At 37.4% G+C, this 21,684-nt stretch overlaps 1 protein-coding gene across 1 annotated transcript in view; it reads left to right on the forward strand.

Moving 5' to 3' along the window:
• Positions 1-20,968, forward strand: part of atr (ATR checkpoint kinase) — a 35,314-nt gene extending 14,346 nt beyond the window's left edge. Inside the window, exons 19-48 of the mRNA XM_028437450.1 lie at positions 80-210; positions 291-434; positions 1,246-1,339; positions 1,638-1,763; positions 1,890-2,096; positions 2,898-3,011; positions 3,104-3,219; positions 3,377-3,497; positions 4,527-4,664; positions 4,758-4,929; positions 5,728-5,894; positions 5,967-6,131; positions 6,845-6,936; positions 7,018-7,109; positions 8,185-8,362; positions 9,477-9,662; positions 9,875-10,028; positions 10,101-10,280; positions 10,364-10,506; positions 11,612-11,709; positions 11,782-12,011; positions 13,201-13,335; positions 13,920-14,120; positions 14,194-14,337; positions 15,306-15,456; positions 15,529-15,685; positions 17,688-17,841; positions 18,584-18,735; positions 19,632-19,737; positions 20,488-20,968. Of these exons, the coding sequence (XP_028293251.1) occupies positions 80-210; positions 291-434; positions 1,246-1,339; positions 1,638-1,763; positions 1,890-2,096; positions 2,898-3,011; positions 3,104-3,219; positions 3,377-3,497; positions 4,527-4,664; positions 4,758-4,929; positions 5,728-5,894; positions 5,967-6,131; positions 6,845-6,936; positions 7,018-7,109; positions 8,185-8,362; positions 9,477-9,662; positions 9,875-10,028; positions 10,101-10,280; positions 10,364-10,506; positions 11,612-11,709; positions 11,782-12,011; positions 13,201-13,335; positions 13,920-14,120; positions 14,194-14,337; positions 15,306-15,456; positions 15,529-15,685; positions 17,688-17,841; positions 18,584-18,735; positions 19,632-19,737; positions 20,488-20,661 (4,422 nt within the window). The 3' untranslated portion in view covers positions 20,662-20,968. The remainder of the gene's footprint in view (positions 1-79; positions 211-290; positions 435-1,245; positions 1,340-1,637; positions 1,764-1,889; positions 2,097-2,897; positions 3,012-3,103; positions 3,220-3,376; positions 3,498-4,526; positions 4,665-4,757; positions 4,930-5,727; positions 5,895-5,966; positions 6,132-6,844; positions 6,937-7,017; positions 7,110-8,184; positions 8,363-9,476; positions 9,663-9,874; positions 10,029-10,100; positions 10,281-10,363; positions 10,507-11,611; positions 11,710-11,781; positions 12,012-13,200; positions 13,336-13,919; positions 14,121-14,193; positions 14,338-15,305; positions 15,457-15,528; positions 15,686-17,687; positions 17,842-18,583; positions 18,736-19,631; positions 19,738-20,487) is intronic.
• The last annotated feature ends 716 nt before the right edge of the window (positions 20,969-21,684 follow it).

Consider the following 21,684-nt stretch of genomic DNA (forward strand, 5'->3'; position numbering starts at 1 on the left):
AGGTTCTGTGTGGCGTGAACAGAAAAGTGTGAGTGTATTCTCTCTCTCTGTGTGTGTGTGTGCGTGTGTGTGTGTGTAGGCTCTGACCAGCGTGATGACTCTGATGCAGCTGATGGGCTCCAAACACATCAGCTCAGTCAGGGTGAAGATGATGACGACGTTGCGCACTGGCCTCAGATACAGAGAAGACTTCCCTCTGCTCTGCTGCCAGTCAGTGTCTACACACACACACACACACGCACACACACTCACGCACACACACAGATCCTGTGTGACGTGTGCTTTCTCAGGGCGTGGGAGTGTTTTGTGCGCAGCGTGGAGCCCGCACACCTCGGCCCATTGCTGAGTCATGTCATCGTGGCCCTCCTCCCTCTGATCCCACTGCAGCCCAAAGAAACTGCTGCTATCATCCGCTTCCTCATCATGGACAACAGGTAAACAGACATGGAAATGATTGTTCAGTTCACACCACTTTATTGATCCCTGAAGTGAAATTCAGGTTAGTTACCCTGCCTTTTTGCACTAAAATGAAAATGAAACATTCATAGCAGCATAGAAACAACTACATTCACCTGTCAGTAGCAACAGATCAACCATAATTACAATAGTCCCATAAATAAAATGTCTAAGATGTGTTAAAGTAAAAATAGGAAATGAAACACCTTGAGACTCGGTGTTGTTTTCTCCCCTTTTTTTATGACGGTAACAGACGGTGAGGAGCTAAAAGTGGCTCTTTTATGACTAAAACATGACAATGCATGTTTAAGTTTCTGTTGAAAAGATGAGACTGGACAAAAACCTTAGTGGGCGTGGCCTGTCAGATGTTCAAAATGCACAACATTTCCTCCTATTGTGTGTGAAATCTAACAAAAGCTAAAAAAATAATATTCATCAATAAACTGTGGTGTCAGGCCTCAACAAAGGGGCTTGATGGTTGGAAACGACACTGCTGAGATTCCAATTTAGCTAAAGCTAAATAGAGAATGTGGTCAGGCTGATCGATAATTCCTCTGACTTTATGGACCACATGTTTTTTTTTATTAGAGATGAGCTGAGGTCCATCAGCTGTGCTCTAATCATGTTGGAGCAAACTTAAATAACGTGGTTCAGACTGATTATGTCCTTTACAGACAATCCATTAAAGCAGCAAACAAAGGAAAATGTTAGAAATATTGCTAATCGTTGCTCATAATTGTACTCATAGTCTAGGCATGTCCAGCCTTATGTTCAATATTTATTTTACAGAGAAGAAGTCAAAGACTACCTTCATGAGATTTACTTTCTTCCCGACCACCCTGAGCTGAAGGACATCCATGCTGTTCTGCAACATTACAAAAAGGTTTGAATGACTCTAATTCACTAGAGTATTAATGTTGCTACAAATTACAAAAAAAAAAACTAGTGGAAATAGAAATCTAGGATTTTTCTGCTTTATTAAGCAACACACACTTGATATTTCAGTGGGTCACATTTTTTACTGAAAACAATATGATAAAAAGTATGTTAAAAGTGTCCATATGTGACACTAATGATAATTTTACCCACAAATCAAAGAATATTGCACCTTTAATGTTTTTTTTAATGTAAATAAATAATAGAAATGAAACTTTTTCAGCTATGTTTTCCCCTGGTTTCAGTTGACTTCTAGCACCAGCGACCTGACCGCCGCACTACAGCTTTCAATGCGAGCTGTTCAACACGAGAACGTGGACGTGCGTGTCCACGCTCTGACCAGCCTCAGAGACATGATGCACAATAACCAGGTAAACACACACACACACACACACACACACACACACACACACACACAGAGGTCTCTTAAAGTGTAACATCACTGTATTTTACTTTGATTCTCGCTCTGAATCCTCTCAACGCCATGTTTGTTCCAGGAGTCTCTGCTGCGTCAGGTGTGTGCCAGTGAGGCGGTGGAGCCGGTCATTTCTAGTCTAGTGTCGGTGTTGCTCAGAGGCTGCCAGGACTCGTCCCCTGAGGCCAGGCTACTCTGTGGGGAGTGTTTGGGGGAGCTGGGAGCCGTCGACCCAGGACGTTTGGATCTGTCCCACATGGACACCCACGGGGACCGCAGCACCTTTGTGGTGAGTCGCATGAAACCTCAAACACGTGGAACAAGCATTTGGTGCCATTTCATGGTAGCGATCACTTGACAATCTCTTGGTTGTTCATGAATAAATACAAATAGCATAAAATTATCTTAAATAACTTACAAATTTACAGAAAAACACACAAAAGGATTACAAAAATACTCAAAACAACAACAAAAAAGAGTTAGAAAAATACACAAAATACCTTAAAAAAAAAAACCAGAAAGATACACATATAATGACAACCAAAATAAAGAGATGATTCCAAAAATACACAAAATGTACTCCAAAGATATACAATAATGATAGAAAAATATACAAGTTTACACCAAAAATAGACAACAATGACTTGTAACACACAATACTGACAGGAAAACACAATATACAAAATAATAACTGAAATGTACAAAAGTTACACCAAAAACATAAAAAAATTTTAAAAAATGATGCCAAAAAACATACAAATTTACAGAAAAAACACAAGGTTTACAAAGAATACACAAAATATTTGAAAATATACAAAATGACAACAAAAATATTAAGGAAAATGAACAAAACTACTACAAAAGTATTGGAAAATATAAAAAATTACAACAAAAATACACAAAATGCCTCCAAAAACCAGAAATTATTGCATAACGATAACCAAAATAAACAAATGATTCTAAAAATACACAAATCAACATAAATATACACCAACTCTTTGTTGTTTCCTGTGTTAATGCTCTGATGGGTCATTATTTTGTGTGATGAAGTTGTATTGATTTATCGATGCGTTTTCTCTCTCTATGACAGAGTGGAGTTGATGATCCAAACTTTGCTCATGATTTGCTGACTGAGTTGACGAGAACCTTCCTGGCTTACGCTGATGACGTGAGAGCTCAGGATTCTGCTGCTTATGCCATCCAGGTACAAACATGGCTCTTATTCACTGTTAAAGGTTTAGCTGTAATGGCAACAATAATAATAATAATGATTTATGTTATTCATTCCAACCTCAGGAGCTTCTGTCCATATTTGAGTGCCGTGGCGGTCGGGTTGATTCTCCGGGCCGTCGTTTGTGGAAGAGATTCCCAGAACAGATCCAGGAAATACTGGAGCCTCACCTGAACAGCAGGTATGCATTTATCTTCTCATTTCTTTCTTTTAGATTTTATTTAAATGGAATATGTAGCATTTTAATTTTAACCTGTCATCATCCTGCTTTTATTAATCTTTTAATGTATTTTTCTTTACTTTTCTTCCCTCTCCATCTCGTCCCACCTCACTGGCAGATATAAGAGCAGCCAGAAGGAGGTGAACTGGTCCAAACTGAAGAAACCAGTGTATCTTAGCAACAGAGGAAAAAAGTTCTCTGATTGGTCGGCTACCTGGGCCGCATACCTCATCAGCAAGGTTTGCAATAAATTTCTCTCATTCTGACAGTGACAGTGGAATCAACACTTAACTTTGTGATCCAAGCAAATGATTTAAAATAGAGGAATCAGCGACTCAATAGAGCAGTGGTTCTCAACCTTTGGGTCGCGAGACTCTGGGAGGGGGGCGTCAGATGCCTTCAAGAAACTAATTTTTTTTTTTTTTTACAATTTGTGCCAATTTTTGCTTATTTTTACCCTTTTTCTGCAACTACACCAAATTTTCCTTATATCAACCTATTTTCATCCCCTTTTGTTGCTCCTTTTAAAGCATTTTTGCTACATTTCTCCCATTTCTGACACTTCTACATCATATTTCAATGAATTTTCTGCACATTGTTTCCACTTTCAATGCATTTTCAGCACTTATAAACCCTTTCCACCTCTTTGCTGACCCATTATTGTCACGTTTAACCTCTTTTCATCATATTTCATGCAAATTTTTGCCACTTTTACCGCATTCACCATTTGTCATGCCCATTATTTGCCAGTTTAAACTAATTGTTCCTACTTTTTAAATTACACTGAACAAAAGTAATTATTTTCATCAATTGGGAAAATTTTTAACAGAACAGATATTTATTCTTGTCTTATTATTCAAGCAACAAAAACAATTTACTGTGCACAATTCATGAGTTAGCACAGCCTAAACCCACGAGGCCAGTTTAAATTAATTGTTCCTACTTTCCTTACATTACCGGTACCTTTCTTTTAATCCCATTTCACCACCTTTTCCACTATTTTTGGTCACTTTTAACCCATTTTATTCCTGATTAAAACAAGGATTTACATCTTTAAGATGACAATATACTATGGCCCAAATAATAATAAACCTTCTGGATAACAGTGGATATAATTCAGATAAATAAATAAATGTAGTATCACAGATACATAGGACAGGGGGTCCCCGCTGGGTTAAAGGGTTGGATTTGGCCTCCAGGCCTTGAGTTTGAGGTTACTGTTTATTCCAAAGACCTCGTCCAACCCTTTGAATTTTTATGTGTTCCAGGTGAGACATGAGCTGGCCAGCAGGGTGTTCATCTGCTGCAGTTTCATCATCAAACATGACTACAAGGTCACCATCTACCTGCTGCCACACATCCTGCTCTACATGCTGCTGGGCTGCACGCCGGCAGAGCAACACGAGGTCACTCTGTTTCTTACACTAACACCAACAGCTGTTTTTAACTAGTGGTTTTTTTCACGTGGAGTTAATGTTTTTTTGTTTTTTTTTGTCAAGGTGACGGAGGAGATGCTGGCAGTGCTGACCGAGGGCGACAGAGGCGGAGCCGGGCGTATCCAGGAGACGGCCTCCAGCCTATCACAGCTCAGCACTCAGACGGTGTTCAGCATGTTGTCGCACCTCACGCAGTGGAGCCGCCACATCCTCTCCAGGAAACCCAAACTTAATGGTAACAAACGGACAACAAATACAAAGCATTTACTGTTCAAATCTGCACAATCTGCTGCACAAAAACTGGATTAGGGCTGAAAATATGACTGAAACATGCTCTTTTTCTTCTCCGTGTTGCAGATATTCATCCAAATTATGCGGTTTTGAACTAATTTTAGTTCAGGGGCCAAAGCTAATTCAACATTGATGTGCCCTGGTTTGCATTTCCACAAATCAAATGATTGATTTTAATTGAATTTTTGTAGTTGGAGGGACTGAGATATCCACAACTGAATTGGTTGATAATTTACAAAGCGTTTCAGGTTTTTTCTGCCATTTTTACTTTCTCGAGCGGGTTGTAGTTGATTCTAGAAAGAGCCAGATTTGGCCTTCGGGCTTTGAGTTTGAGGACAACAAAAACCCACAAAAATGTATCCAAAAAATGACAAAATGAGTAAAAAATACATAAAAGGACAACAAAATTTACTCCAAAAATTGCAAAACAACAAAAATACACAAAATCAACTCCAAAAATACTCAAAATGACCAAAAATACACTAAAGGAAAACAAAAACACACAAAAATGAATCCAAAATTACAAAACAACAAATATTGTGGATTGTGATACTGAGATTTGATAATTTACAAAACGTTTCTGGTTTTTTTATCATTTTTACTTTCTCGAGTGATCCAAATTTGATGCTCTAAAGGGTCGGATTTGGCCCCCGGGCCTTGAGTTTGACGTGTGTTCTATATGATTTTTGTCTAACATATTAAATGGGTGGTTTTTTAACGCTGAAACCTAAATGTGTTGCAGAGAGTGGTGATTACCAGCGTGTGGTGGCGTTCCTAAAGGGCATCCCTCAGGACGTGCTGGCTAAAGCCTCTCTGAGATCCAAAGCATACACGCGCGCTCTCATGCACTTTGAAGCTCACATCCTGGAGAGCAAAGAAAACATCCAGGACCATCTCACCTTCCTCCAGGTTTGAGCACAGAGCAGTTTTTCACATGTAAACATGCATGTACTGTAGTGTGAGCTTTTTGGGGTCGTGCAGACGCTGTACGCCGCCATGCACGAGCCCGACGGAGTGAGGGGTGCCAACGCTCTGAGGAGGGAGGAGCCGTCGCTACGAGAGCAGATACTGGAACACGAGAGCATCGGTTTGCTGCGGGACGCCACCGCCTGCTACGATAGAGCCATACAGCTGGAGTCAGATCAGGTAAACAAACAAAAACCATAATCACTGATGAAGTTTGGAGTTGGACAGAGAACACATTGACTGTATCACGAGTAAAATCAATACTTCTATGTGTCTAATAAGCAGGGTTAGCCACTAAAAAACAAAAACACACACGATGACAAGACAATTCCACAAAAAACACAAAAGGATTCCAAAAACACACTATATGACAGAAAAATATAGAAAAATGAAAAACAAAAATACACAAAATTATTTCAGAAACACACTAAATGACAGAAAAATACAGACCATGATGACAAAAATACATAAAACCAACTCCAAAAAGACACAAAATTACAGAAAAATACAGAAAACCATGACAAAAACACATGACAGAAAAATACACTACAAAAGCACACAAAAATGACAACACAATTCCAAAATAACAACAAAATACACAAAAGTGACTCAAAAAACAAACATGACAGAAAAATTCACTGAACTAAAACAACAACAACACAGAAATGACTCCAAAGTTACGAAACAACAAAACAAACTCCAAAAACACACAAAATGACTCCTAGAACACATGAAATAGTTTTATTTTGTGTGTTGTTTTTTGAAGTCATGTTTGGTGTCGCTTAAGATGTTTCTGTTATTCCTGTATATATATTAAATAAATCACCTCCAAAGAAGGAAGTACAGTGTGTGCGTGGGTTTTTCGGGAATGACGTGTTGGATCTTCTTCACAGATCGGTCACTATCACGGAGTGATGACGTCCATGCTGGGTCTGGGTCAGTTGTCCACTGTCATCACACAGGTTAATGGAGTGCTGGCCAACAAGTGAGACACACACACACACACACACACATACACTGTTTATGTCACCACTGGTTAATATTGTTAATGTTTGCTTAAATTCAGACACCAGTGGAAGTCTGAGCTGAACACGTACAGAGTGGAAGCAGCCTGGAAACTGGGACAGTGGGACATACTGGAAGAATATTTAAGTTCAGGTAATCACTGCACAAACACAACAAAACACATGAAACAGGTTTGGATTCTTTACTTTTTAAAGACGGTTTTAGAACACCTCGTATTTATGAGCCACATTCTGAGAAATATTAATTATTTAATTGCTACTAAGGCCTTTGGATGAATGATGTCAAATAAAAACTAAGTAAACTTCAATTATAATTCTTTTACTTTTCATTTATATCATGAAGTTAAAGGCAGTTGAGATATGTTAGGTGGAAAAATACTAATTCTTTAATAAACAAAGTTATTTTGTTCCTGTGGTGTTAAACATTTAATAATAAAACATAAAATCATTTTGGAGCTTCTGATTTTAAATCAAATAAATAATGGATATATGTAGCGAGACAAATTTGGATAATGAAATAAAAATAACATTTACTGTAAATTGTTTTATTTAAATTATTACACGTTACTTGTAACTATTATTAGTTTCATGTAATATACATTTTTATTTTATTTAGCGATAATATTATTATAATTTTAAGCTTCTGATTTAAATAAAATAAATAATGAATATATGTAACAAGACAATATTGGAGAAAAAAATAACATTTACTCTAAAATAATTTACTTTTAATTATTACACATTTTATTACTTCAGATTTATTATTAATTTAATGTATCAATTATTAATTTATTTAACGATAGAGTAATTTTGAGTTTCTGATTTAAATATAATAAATTTACATATTTGACAAGATATTTTTGGAAATAAAAAATAACATTTTCTCTAAATTAAATGACTTTTATTTTAACAAATTATTTTACTAATTATTATTAATTTAATATACCATTAATTTGTAATTTATTTAATATAATAATTTTGGAGCTTCTGATTTAAATAAAATAAGAAAGGAATTACTATTTACTTTTATTCTAACAATTACATATTATATTACTTAAGATTATTCTTAATTTAATGTACCAATAATTATTAATTATTTTAACAAATCAAATTTCAACAGTGCTTACATGAGATGCTACATATCTAATGAGAACTAAATGAGTAGGTAATTACCAGTAAGACCAGTACGTGACCCTGTGCCCTCCCAGACCATCAGTCCAGTTCGTGGGGCGTGAGACTGGGTCAGTTACTGCTGTGTGCTAAGAAGCAGGATTCACACGCGTTCTATGAGAGGCTGAAGCTGGTGAGGAAGGAGCAGGTGGTTCCTCTGTCTGCCGCCAGCTACGAGTGTGGAACCTACCAGAGAGGATACGAGTACATCGTCAGGTCAGCAGGGGTCCTTTCCTCTGTTTTCTTGTTATTTTGTGTGTTTTTAGAGTCATTTTCTATGTTTTTAAGAATCATTTAGTATATTTTATAGAGATCCTGTGTGTTTCTCTTGTAATTTTGTGCATTTTTTGTTTTTGAAGTAATTTCTGTGTATTTTTCTGTTATTTTGTGAGTTTTTGGGTATTGTTATTTTATGTATTTCTCTGACTTTTGTGTGGTTTTGATGTACCGTATTTTTCGGACTATAAGGCGCACTTAAAATCTTTTAATTTTCTCAAAAATCGACAGTGCGCCTTATAATCAGGTGCGCCTTATGTATGAAATTAATGTCAAAATGTTTTAGTACAACTTTAGTAAACGATGAAGCTGCACTGCTTGATGGATTTTTGGCGCTTCAGGGCTACCGTAGTCAGACGCCTCACGGAGTGATATGTACCAGTACTGTGCTTCAACATACTGAACTGAAAAAGTGAGTGTATTGTTCTGTATTTTATGTGTTAAACCTGAACAATGTTGAGTTATTGTTAATGAGTTGAATAAAGTTTGACTTATCTGACTTTTTAGTTTCGCTTAATGCGTCTTAATAATAATAATAGTAACAAACCGGTGCGCCTTATGTATGAAAATAGACCAGGTCAGACCCATTCATTGACAGTGCGCCTTATAATCCGGTGCGCTTTATAGTCCGAAAAATACGGTAATTTTGTATATTTGTATTTTCCTATTGTATATTTTTCCAATCATTTTGTGCATTTTTGTTGTCATATTGTATGTTTGGAGTTATTTGTCTGTTATTATGTGTAATTTTTTTTTGTCATTTTTGTGTATTTTTCTGTAATTTTGTTGTCAATGTGTGTTTTTGTATTAATTTTGTGTATTTTTCTGTTGTTTTTTGTGTTTTATTTGCGGTTCTTACATGTACCCATTGAGTGTGTATACTGTACCATGTATAGTACTGTGTTCATATCATCGTACATTTTTCATGAATGTTAATCACGTCTCTTCAGTCTTGCTACCTGATGCGTATGAACCGCTGTACACACATTTCTGCTCAAACGACTTTCCTTACCATAATAATCACATGTGAGTGTAATAATGTGTGTGTGTTCAGGCTGCACATGCTCAGTGAGTTGGAGCACATGTTCACTGAGCTGCAGAAGCACACAGAGATCTCCGTCCCCAGCATCAAACAGCTTCCTTCCCATTGGTCGGATCGACTGGAAATGACCCAGAATTCTTTCAGGGCTAAAGAGCCGATCCTGGCGCTGCGGCGTGCACTGCTCAGTCTGGGACCGCAGTGAGTACACACACACACACACACACACACACACAAAACCAACTCCAAAAACACACAAAAGGATAACAAAAACACACAAAAATTACAAAATAAAAACAAATATATACAAATGACTCAAAAAAACAAACAAAAATTATCCTAAAACACAACATGGTTGGGTCTTTTTTTATTCTGGTATCTCTGATCTCGTGTCTCTTCCTGTTGCTGTGCAGAAGTCAGAAGTTTGTGGGCGAGTGTTGGCTACAAAGTGCTCGTGTGGCTCGTAAGGCGGGACATCATCAGACGGCGTTTAACGCTCTCCTAAATGCAGAGAACACACACCTGGCTGAGCTGGTCCCTGAGAAGGCCAAGTGGCTCTGGTCCAAGGTGGGAAGAGCCAACCAACCATGCACTCTATAGTCATTCTGGTCATTAACTGTGTGTGTGTGTCTCTCTCAGGGGGACGTCCACCAGGCTCTGATCGTCCTACAGAAAGGTGTGGCCCAGTGTTTCCCTGACGACCAGCCTTTGATGGACCCTCACAGCCTACAGACCAAAGGTAAAGCCATGCTGTTGGTGGGACGCTTCATGGAGGAAACCGCCAACTTTGAGTCCAACGCCATCATGAAGGCCTACAAGGTATGAGCCACTGCCTTCACTCATCCAGAATCACTTATTGAGTGCTAACGCTGCTATAAACAGAACTCATTGTGTTGTGTTAGGATGTGACCAACCTCCTTCCAGAGTGGGAGGATGGAAACTTCTACCTGGCCAAGTATTATGACAAGGTGATGCCCATGGTGACGGATAACAAGCTGGAGAAACAAGGAAACCTCATCCGCTACATCGTCACATACTTTGGAAAGTGAGTGATGGAAATGTCTTCTTTGACCTAATTTATTTACAATTATCTCATTTTATTATTTGAATGGCAAAAAGTATCTTTCGTCTGTGTTTTTATGTAGTGCACACATGGCAACTGGCATCCCTTGCTCTAATTCTGTGTGGCCCCCAAAATTAAATGCACAAAATCACCCCCAAAAACAGACAAAATGGGTGAAAACTACATAAAAGGACACCAAAAACGTAAAAGAAATATTAAAAAACACACTAAATGACAGAAAGATACAGTAAATAAGGACAAAAATGCAGAAAACCAACTCCGAAAACACACTAAATGACAAAGATACATAAAACGACAACAAAAACATGTAAAATGATAGAAAAAACACTAAAGGAAAACAAAAACACACAAAAATGACTCCTACAATTACAAAACAACAGAAATACACAAAACCAACTACAATAAAAACACAAAATGATTCCAAAAACACACAAAATGACAGAAAAATACCCTAAAACACCACGACAAAAATAAAAAAAACACATGGAATGACAGAAAACACAGTAAACTACTACAAAAATAGACAAAACCAGCTCCAAAAGCACCTAAAATAACAGAAAAATACACAAAACGACAACAAAAACACACAAACATGACTCAAAAATTTGTAAACAACAAAAATAAACAAAACCAACTCCAAAATGACAGAAAAATACACTAAAAAACAACAAAAGTACACAAAACCAACTCCAAAAACACACCAAAATGACCAAAAAAAATTCCAAAACAAGAACTAATATATACAAAAACGACTAAAAATATACACAAAATTACAGAAAATACACAAAAGAACAATTAAATTACAAAAATGGTTCCTAAAACACATAAAATTATGTTTAGTTTAGTTTTTTTTTTTTTTTAATCTCATTTTATGTATTTTTGCTGTTGTATTTTGTGTTTTTTGAGTCATTTTGTTGTGTTTTCTTCACTAAATCAGACCGTGGGCTGCCAGTGTTCCATGTCTAAACTGTACTGTCCATAAGCTTTATTTTATGGTAAACGTGTTAATAATTTTCGATGATTGTGAGAAGCCCATGGAGCTTTAACAGATGAAGTGATTTCTCAGAGCGCTGCAGTTTGGAAACCAGTACATCTACCAGGCCATGCCCCGCATGTTGTCTCTGTGGCTGGACTTTGGAGCCAAAGTGTGTGAGTGTGAGAAAGGTGAGAGGATAACTAGGTTTACAGAACATTCAATCGTTTCATATTCTCACGTCTCTGATCGTCTGTGTGCAGCTGGACGTGCCGACAGGCAGATGCGACAGGAACTGGTTAAAATCAACGGCGTAATGAGCGAGCATTGCACCAACCTGGCACCCTACCAGTTCCTCACCGCCTTCTCACAGCTCATTTCCAGGGTGTGCCACTCAAGTGAAGAGGTTTTCTCTGTCCTCAAAGCCATCGTGGCCAAAGTGTTCCTGGCTTACCCTCAGCAGGCCATGTGGTTAATGACCGCAGTGTCTAAGGTAGGCCTCTAGAGGGCACTAACGCACACATTTCATCTAAAAACAACACATTATTTGTGGTAGTCATCTTGTCTGTTTCCCGTGTACTGTGTGCCTTTTCGTTGTCGTATTGTATTTATGGAGTCATTTTTTTTAAATTTTGTTGTCAATTTGTGTTTTTGGAGTTATTTTGTGTATTCATGCTGTTGTTTTGTGTACTTTTTTGTAATTTTGTGTGTTTTTGGAGCCATTTAGCATGTTGTATATTTCTCTATAGTTTTGTGTATTTTTGTTGCCATTTTGTACCCTTTTCTTTCACTTTGTGTGTTTTGGAGTCATTTTGTTTAGTTCTGTTGTCGTATTGTATATTTTTCCATTTTGTGTATTTTTGTAGTCATCTTGTGTGTTTGTCGTGTAATTGTGTGGATTTTTTGTCATATTGTATTTTTTTGAGTCATTTTTTGTGTATTTTTCTGATATTTTGTGTTCTTTAATCATTTTTGCATGGTTTTAATGTTACTTATTTTCTAGAGTTTTATGTTGTTTGTGTTTTTTTTATTGTAATTTTGTATCTTTTTCTCTCATTTTGTGTGTTTGTTGTGTTTTTTATTTGTTGTTTAGTGTGCTCTTAGAGTTGTTTTGTTGTAAATTTTGTTGTCATATTGCATGTTTTTTTAACTTATTGTGTTTTTATGCTGTTTTGTGTATATTTGTTGTCATTTTGAACCTTTTTCTTTCGTTTTGTGTGTTTGTTTTAGTTTTTTTGTCATTAAGTCTGATTTTGTTGTTTTTTGTGTTTTTGGAATGATTTTGTTTATTTTTGATGACGTATTGTTTATTTTTGTTTCATTTTGTGTATGTTTGTTGTTATTTTGGGAGTTTCTTATGTAATTTTAGGTATTTTTGTTGTTATATTGTATTTTGGAGTAATTTTTCTTTCATTTTTGTTGTCATAATGTGTTTTTAAAGTCATTTTTTGCATTTATTTTAGGGTTCACACATTATAACTATATGTTTAAGCCTATGTTAAATCTCAGATGGTTTTAAAACTATACATATCAACATATAAATGGGCCATGATCGCTGAGAAAGGTTAAGTGTGAGCATAATGTGCCTAATGTAGTGCCCAGTGTGTGTGTGTGTATAGTATATAGTACGGTATGTTGATATCGTGCTATGTTTAATACATTTTAATCAAATATCTTCCCAGTCTTCCTACCCGATGCGTATGAACCGCTGTAATCAGATCTTGAAGGCCATCATCAGCCACAAACAGTCTCTGGAGAAATTTATCGGCGACGCAAACAGACTGACCGACAAACTGTTGGAGCTGTGCAACAAACCGGTAACACACACACACACACACACACCTCATCTGATTTTAAAACTTCACACAAATACAAGCAAAGGAAACAATCAATCAATCAAGGATATGTTTCGTTAAGTTTTTAAGCAAAAGATAATAGATCAGACGTGAGCAACCGGTGACCCCTAGGGGCCACATGTGGCCCTCCACAAGTAAACACACAGTTAATCCAGAAACACACAAAATGACAGAACAATACACAATATGAGAGAATAATACACACAATGAAACAAAAACAAAATAAGAAACGAACAAAATGACGCAAACATTTACACAAAACAACAACAAAAACAATGAAATGACACAAAAATACACAAAATGAGAAAAAAAACACAAATTGAACATCAAAACACAAAATAGGAGATTACACAAAATAATACGACTACAGAAACAAAGAAATGACACAAAATGAGAAAAAAAAAACGACACTAAATGTAAAAACACATGTCAAGAAAAATAAGCCAAAATGCCAATAATAAAGCTCAGATGGGTCTTTATTCTAAATGCTGACATGTGTTGATCATGTGACCCTTTGATCAGATGTGTGTGTGTGTTTATTCCAGGTGGATGGTAACGGCACCACCCTCAGCATGTGTGTCCACTTCAAGCAGCTGAAGCGTCTGGTGGAGGAGCCCACCTTCAGCCAGATCCTCATCCCCCTCCAGCTGGTGCTCATCCCCACACTGCCCTCTACTGGTGGAGCCAGCACCAAGCACGATGCCTTCCCTGGACACTGGGCCTACCTGGACGGCTTTGAAGACACCGTAAGACACAAACATCAAAGGCCTAATGCTCTTGGACAAAGGCTTTCATCAGGTGTGTGTTGATTGTGTGCAGGTGGAGATTTTAGCCTCTCTACAGAAACCAAAGAAAATCAGCCTGAAAGGCTCTGACGGTCGCAGCTACACCATGATGTGTAAACCTAAAGATGATCTGAGAAAGGACTGCAGACTCATGGAGTTCAACTGTCTCATCAACAAGGTTTGGAAATAACATTTATCCTCTGCTGTGTCCCTCATTTACATACACAGTCCTATTTTACCATTTTAGAGGTGGGCAACTGGGGGCCCGGGGACCACATGTGAGCCTCGGTCTAACTTAGTGTGGCTCCCAAAAGTACATACACAAAATGATGCTAAAAACACAGAAAATGACAAAAAACACAAATGAGAGCAAAATATAATCATAAATTACCCCAAAATACACAAATTGGTGTTTTGTTTGTGAATTTTGCCTCTTTTAGTTCATTTAGGTTGTTTTTTTTTTTTTCATTTTGTGTATTTTTGTTGTTCTTGTGCTTTTGTCATTTTGTGTGTTCATGTTAATATGTGAGTCTTTTTGGCGTTTATGTATTTTGGCATCATTTAGTTTGTGTATTTAGTTTTTTTCTCTCATTTTGTGTATTTTTGGAGTCATTTTGTGTGCGTTTCTTTTTTGTAGTTTGTGTTTTTTGTTGATGTTTTGTATATTTTTCTGTTTTTTTCATCTTTTTTGGTGTCAATTTGTGTACTTTTGGTGTTATTTTTTGTGTTTTTGTCCTTATTTGTGTGTTTTTGTTCTTATTTGTGTATTTTGGTATCATTTAGTATATATATTTTTTCATTTTGTGTGTTTTTGTGCTTTTGGATCATTTTTAATGTGTTTTTTTGTTGTTTGTTTTTTGTTTTGTTTATTGTTCTGATATTTTCATATATTTTTGGAGACATTTTTTGTTTTTTGTTTTCTGCTTGTGTTTTTTGTTGATATTTTTTTGTTATTTTACGAGGAAATATCACCTTATTTCTTAGGTTTGACTTTGCACATTATGCATGAATATAAATTGCTGCGTGTTTCCTGTTGTAATTCCTCCAGGAGCTTCTCGTACTGGGAGATCCACAGAGAATAAATTAGTGGTTTGTTGTTGAGCCACATTTTCCTAAAGGATAAGTGCATGTTTTCTGTCGTTGTAGTGCCTTCGTAAAGATGCAGAATCCAGACGACGGGAACTTCACATTCGTACGTATGCAGTGATTCCACTGAATGAGGAGTGTGGCATCATCGAGTGGGTCAACAACACAGCTGGACTCAGACACATCCTCACCAAGCTGTATAAAGAGAAAGGTTTGTTTTCCTGAACGCTGTTTTAGAACCTAAAACCCTCTGTAAACACACACACACGTTTGTGTTTTTCAGGTGTGTACCTGTCGGGGAAGGAGCTGAGGAAGCTGATGCTTCCTAAAACAGCGTCTCTGGAGGACAAACTCAGAATCCACAAAGACGTGTTGTGTGCCAGACATCCGCCCGTTTTCTACGAGTGGTTCCTGAGGACGTTCCCTGATCCCACGTCATGGTGGGAACCTCTCCTCCTCCTCCTCCACCTCTACCTCTGAATAGAATAGAATAGAATAGAATAGTCTTTTATTGTCACGGTACTTGGTGGTACAGTGAAATTTGAGAGATGCTCGCATAGAGCTACAGTACACCACAAAGCATAGAAATTAAAAGACAGGAGCGAAAACAACAACAAGGCATTGAATATGTACAAAGATGATAAAAAAACAAACGTACGGCATAAAAATTTTAAAACGAGACATCGGTGAGTACTTTACAGAATAAGTTACAGTTTAAAGTGCTGTAGTGTTTAGTGCTAAAGCGTGTGTGTATGTGTGTGTGTGTGTGGGGGGGGGGGGGGGGGGGGGGGGTTATGGGAGATTGTTCCTGAAAGAGTGTGTGTGTGTGTGTGTGTATCCATGGGTGTTTGCAGTCCGTATGGCCCAGGGGAAGAAGCTGTTTGTCAGTCTGCATGTGTGGGATTTTGTTGACCTGTAGCGTCTTCCAGAGGGCAGCAGGTCGAACAGGGGGTGAGCAGGGTGTAAGGGGTCTCCTGTGATGGCCTTGGTTCTCCTGAGGCAGCAGGATGTGGCGATGTTTTCTAGGCTGGGCAGAGGGCAGCCGATGATTTTTTGGGCAGTGTTAATGACCCTCTGCACCGCCTTCCTGTCCTTGACTGTTGAGCCTGCGTACCACACACCCAGACAGTATGTCAGCACGCTCTCCACAGAGGAGTGATAAAAGGCCAACAGCAGCTTCGTGTCCAGATGGTTCTTCCTGAGGACACGCAGGAAGTGTAGCCGCTGCTGAGCCTTCTTGACTAGGGCCCTGATGTTCTCAGTCCAGGAGTGGTCAGCAGAGATGTGGGTGCCCAGAAACCTGAAGGTGGTGACAGTCTCCACCTGTTCTCCATTTATGAGGAGGGGGGTGTGGTCCTGTCTGATCTTCCTGAAGTCCATGATCAGTTCTTTTGTTTTCTGGATATTCAGGGTCAGGTTGTTTGCTGAGCACCAGCGTGATAGTTCCTCTACCTCGGCCCTGTACGCTGTCTCATCCTCGCCTCGGATGAGTCCCACCACAGTGGTGTCGTCCGCATATTTAATAATGCGGTTGGTTGGGTGAGTTGAAGAGCAGTCATAGGTGTACAGGGCGTACAGTAGAGGGCTCAAGACACAGCCTTGCGGGGAACCAGTGTTGAGTGTGATGGTGGAGGAGTGGTGGGGGCCGAGTCTGACAGACTGTGGGCGGCTCGTCAGAAAGTTTTTAATCCAGTTGCAGGTGGGGAGAGGTATATTTAATTTCAACATTTTGGTGATTAGGATGTCCGGAATGATTGTGTTGAACGCTGAGCTGTAGTCCACGAAAAGCATCCTCACATAGCTCTTCTTGTTCTCCAGATGACTCAGCGCTGTGTGAAGTGTGATGGCGATGGCGTCCTCTGTGGATCGGTTTGCCCTGTAGGCAAACTGGTGTGGGTCGAAGGTGGGAGGGAGGCAGTCTCTGATGTGCTGAGAAACTGACCGCTCCATGCACTTCATGATTACAGACGTCAGAGCAATCGGTCTTTAATCGTTTAGGCTGTCTATGGCAGGTTTTTTGGGGATGGGGACGATGGTGGAGGCCTTCAGACATGTGGGGACGGTGGCATGTGTCAGGGAGAGGTTGAAGAGTGTGGTGAGGATCCCTGTCAGTTGGTCTGCACATGCTTTAATCACAGCCCCTGGGATGCCGTCAGGACCAGCAGCTTTTCTGGGGTTCACTGCTCTTAAGTTTTTCCTCACCTCATGCTCCTGGAGAGAGAGAGGTGGGGTGCTGGAACCAGGAGGGGGCAGTGACTGCAGGTGTGTGGTGGTGGTCTCGAACCGGGCAAAGAAGCTGTTCAGCTCCTCTGTCAGTGTGCTGCTGCGGCTGGAGGATGTGGGAGGGGGGTTTCCTTTATAGTTGGTTAGGGCCTGGATGCCCCTCCACATCTGAACATTTTAAATTAAAACATGATTATTTGTGTGTGTGTGTGTGTGTAGGTACAGCAGCCGCTCTGCGTACTGCCGCTCCACTGCTGTGATGTCCATGGTGGGCTACGTGCTGGGACTGGGGGATCGTCATGGAGAGAACATCCTGTTTGACTCTTTCACTGGAGAATGTGTTCACGTGGACTTCAACTGTCTCTTTAACAAGGTTCACCTCTCATTTATATTCTTATTTATTTAGTTTAACATTGAATGAACTGCACTTGTAAAGCCTAAATAAGTGCTCCTCAAAGTGTGGGGCATGACAAACTTTTCATTTTCATACCAAACGCCTTTCTGAGATCAATAACACTAAACGAAACAAAGATTTTAATAATGAGAATCTAAAAATGGAGCAGAAATTAAATGAGCATTAAATAATTAGATACGAGACCTGGAACAAATGTAAACTAAAGTAAACAAATATGATTTCAATTAAAAATTAATTTTATTTTTGGTTTTCTTAAGCTTTTTGACCCAGATTACAAACAATTATTTCCTATGTTTTTGATTAAATAACTGTTAGTCATTAACTAACACTTAAATGTGATTTTCATGTCGGTGAATAGTTTAATTTAGTTTTTAGTAATAGTTTATTCATGAAATATGTTGTTACTTGTTCCCTGTTTATTTATTTCATACGTTTACTGAATTTCCTTTTGTTTTCTGAAGCTTTTTGTCACAGATTGTAAACAATGTTTATCTCCTGTATTTTTGCACTTTTACATTTGTTTTTTATGCAGATGATTAGTTTAATTTAGATTTAGATTTTTGAATCATTATGAAATATGATGTTACATGTTCTGTTAGTTCAGTAAATTTGAAAATGTGATAATTGTCAGGATTATTTGGGGGGACAATATATGCACCACGCGTCATGTTTTTGTGTGCTACCCATTCTCTCCCACTAGGGGGAGACATTTGACGTCCCTGAGGTGGTTCCGTTCCGTCTGACCCAGAACATGGAGCACGCCATGGGGCCGATGGGCACTGAGGGCCTGTTCAGACAGGCCTGTGAGGTCACACTGAGGCTGATGAGGGACCAGAGGGAACCACTCATGAGGTCGACTCACAAAAACACACACTTTTACGTCACTTCTTCTACTTTAATCACAGTAAAAGAGCTTTAACCTGATCCAGCGTTATATATTTCACTTTGTTCACTCAAACCTTAAGGATATTAGACATACAGATGTTGTCCAATATCATACGTTTAAAATGTGAGAAAAAAGGTCTAATTTTGTTCGGCCCTCAAGAACACAAAACATGACAAACAAAAAGATAAAATGACAACAAAATATAACAAATTATAGAAAAATACAGAAAACAACTATAAACAAAGGTACCATGACAGAAATATATATAAAACAACAAAAGGAAAAAAATTACTTAAAAAACACACAAAATGACAATAAAAATACACCAAAATTACTCTAAAAACAAAAAACTGACAACAGAAATAAAGGCAAAAAAAACGTGAAAATTGACAATTAAAGAAAAAAAATAAAACACAAAAATACAACAAATTACAGAAAAATATATAAAACTACAAAGTTAATTAAAATTACACAAAAAATACTGGAAACAAAAACACATAAAAAAAGAAAAATATATAAAACAAAAACAAAAGGACAAAAAATTACTTCAGAAAAAAATAAGACGACGACAAAAAGACTAAAATTTAAAAAACACAAAATGTTACAAACAAAAACAAAAATACATAAAATGACAACAGAAATACAAAAAACACACAAAATGACAACAAAAATCACCCAAGTTTACTTCAAAAAACACAATCTTTTTGTTGTTTCCTGTTAATGCTCTGATTGGTCATTATTCTCATGGTGACATGAATGATGATCATGTGACCCAAAGTAATGGAGTATTGGTTGTAATCAGATAGTTTTCTTTAATATATTCTTGTTTCATAATAAATGTGTGCAACTCTGTGTCTAACAGCGTTCTGAAGACTTTCCTCCATGATCCTCTGGTGGAGTGGAGCAAACAAGGAAAAGGACTTTCTAAAGCTCAGGCCAACGAGACGGGAGAGATCGTCAATGAAAAGGTGTGAATATTTACAACTGAGGGATACAAACTGAGCAGCAACACAAAACGACAGCAAAAATACACAGAACAATATAAATACATTGAATGACAGAAAAGTATATGAAACGACAACAAAAATACACAAAATGACTGAAAAATACACTAAATGACCACAAACATAGACAGTTACTCCAAAAACACACATTACCACAACAAAAATGTCAGAAAATTGTAGAAAACAGCAACAAAAATGCATAAATAAGAATCTATAAACATGATATGACAACAAAATACTCAAAATAATAGAAATACACAAATTGCGACTAAAATATGCAAAATGACAACAACATACACAAAACAACTTTAAAATATACAATGCGACAACAAAATCACTCAAAAAATACTAATGGAAAGCAACAAATACACACAAAAAATACAAAATGACAACAAAAATGCACAAAATTACAGCAAAAACCACAAAATGACAACTAAAGTTTCTCAAAAAAAATGTACAAAACGACAAGAAAAACACACTTAATGAACAAAAAACCCCTCAGAAAACACACACACAAATATACAAAATGACAACAAACATGCACTATAACTTTTTGTTGTTTCCTGTGTTAATGCTCTGATTGGTCATTATTTTACTGCTGACATGAATGTTGATCATGTGACCCTCAGATCAGATACAGTCGCAGTTTGTGATTAAAGATTCTCGTCTCTTGTGTAACCTGACACTCCTCTCACTCCTTTCACTCCTTCTCAGGCTAAAACCCACGTGTGTGACATTGAGCAGCGTCTGCAGGGCGTGATTAAAAGCAGGAACAAAGTTCTGGGTCTTCCTCTGTCCATAGAAGGTCACGTTCACTACCTCATCCAGGAAGCCACGGACGAAAAGATGCTGTGTCAGATGTACCTGGGCTGGGGGCCGTACCTGTAGAGGAAGCTAACACGTAGCCACGGCAGCTAATATTTATTATCACACACGTTCAGTCACATTTCCTTTATGATCATTTCCTGGATCAACTTCTGTTTCCTGTTTTCTGGGAACAAGTAACAAACATCTCATTGCTGGACATTTTCTTGTAATAAGAAAATGAAGCGTTTTTTGTTTTCGGAATTTGTTTCTATTCTTTTCTTGTTTTAATCCTTCTTCTCTACCTGTTTCTATACTCCAATTATCACAAGGAGTGTTGTATATTTGTATGCTGTTGTAAGTCGCTTAAATTAATAAACATTATAAATAATCCAATCGTACAAACACAGATTGGAAATCTGAATAAAGTCATGAGTGGAGCCAGCAACACATTTTTACTTCTATTATGGTATAAATCATGCCATGAAATAAATGAAAATACTTATTTTAGAATTTCAGAGCACTTTTATCCATGTAGTGATTTTATTCTGAAAAGTTAAACAAAAGTTTGGCTATTCTCGTTATTTTTTAAAAAAAAATTCCGTATTAAATTGTATTTAAATTATATATTTTCATACCTCAAACTAAATCCAAATATTTTAGAATTTTAGGACATTTTTGTCCACTTAGTGATTTCCTTCTGAATAGTTAACCGGAAGTTTGGCTTATCTCGTTATTTTTTTATTTAAGTTTTTTTTTTTTTTTTTTTTTTTTTTTTACCGTTTTAAATTGTAGTTAAAAAAAATATCGTTCGTATTTACTAAATTAAAATGTTTTTAAACGTCGTGTGTCAAGCAGTGAGAATGTATTAAGATGTTTATATGCGTTGAGGTAGAATTTCAGGACTTTCTTAAGTAGGGATTTTATTTTGAAAAGTTAACCAGAAGTTTGGCTAATCTCATTATTTTTTACTTAATTTATTAATTTTATTTCCGTTTTAAATTGTATTTAAAATATTTTATCGTTCGTATTTACTCATTAAACACGTTTATAATGTTTTTAAAAGTCGGGTTAAAACCAATCAGAGCATTATTAAGCGCTGAGGTA

Source organism: Gouania willdenowi, chromosome 22 (genome assembly GCF_900634775.1).
Source record: "Gouania willdenowi chromosome 22, fGouWil2.1, whole genome shotgun sequence".
NCBI lineage: Eukaryota > Metazoa > Chordata > Actinopteri > Blenniiformes > Gobiesocidae > Gouania > Gouania willdenowi.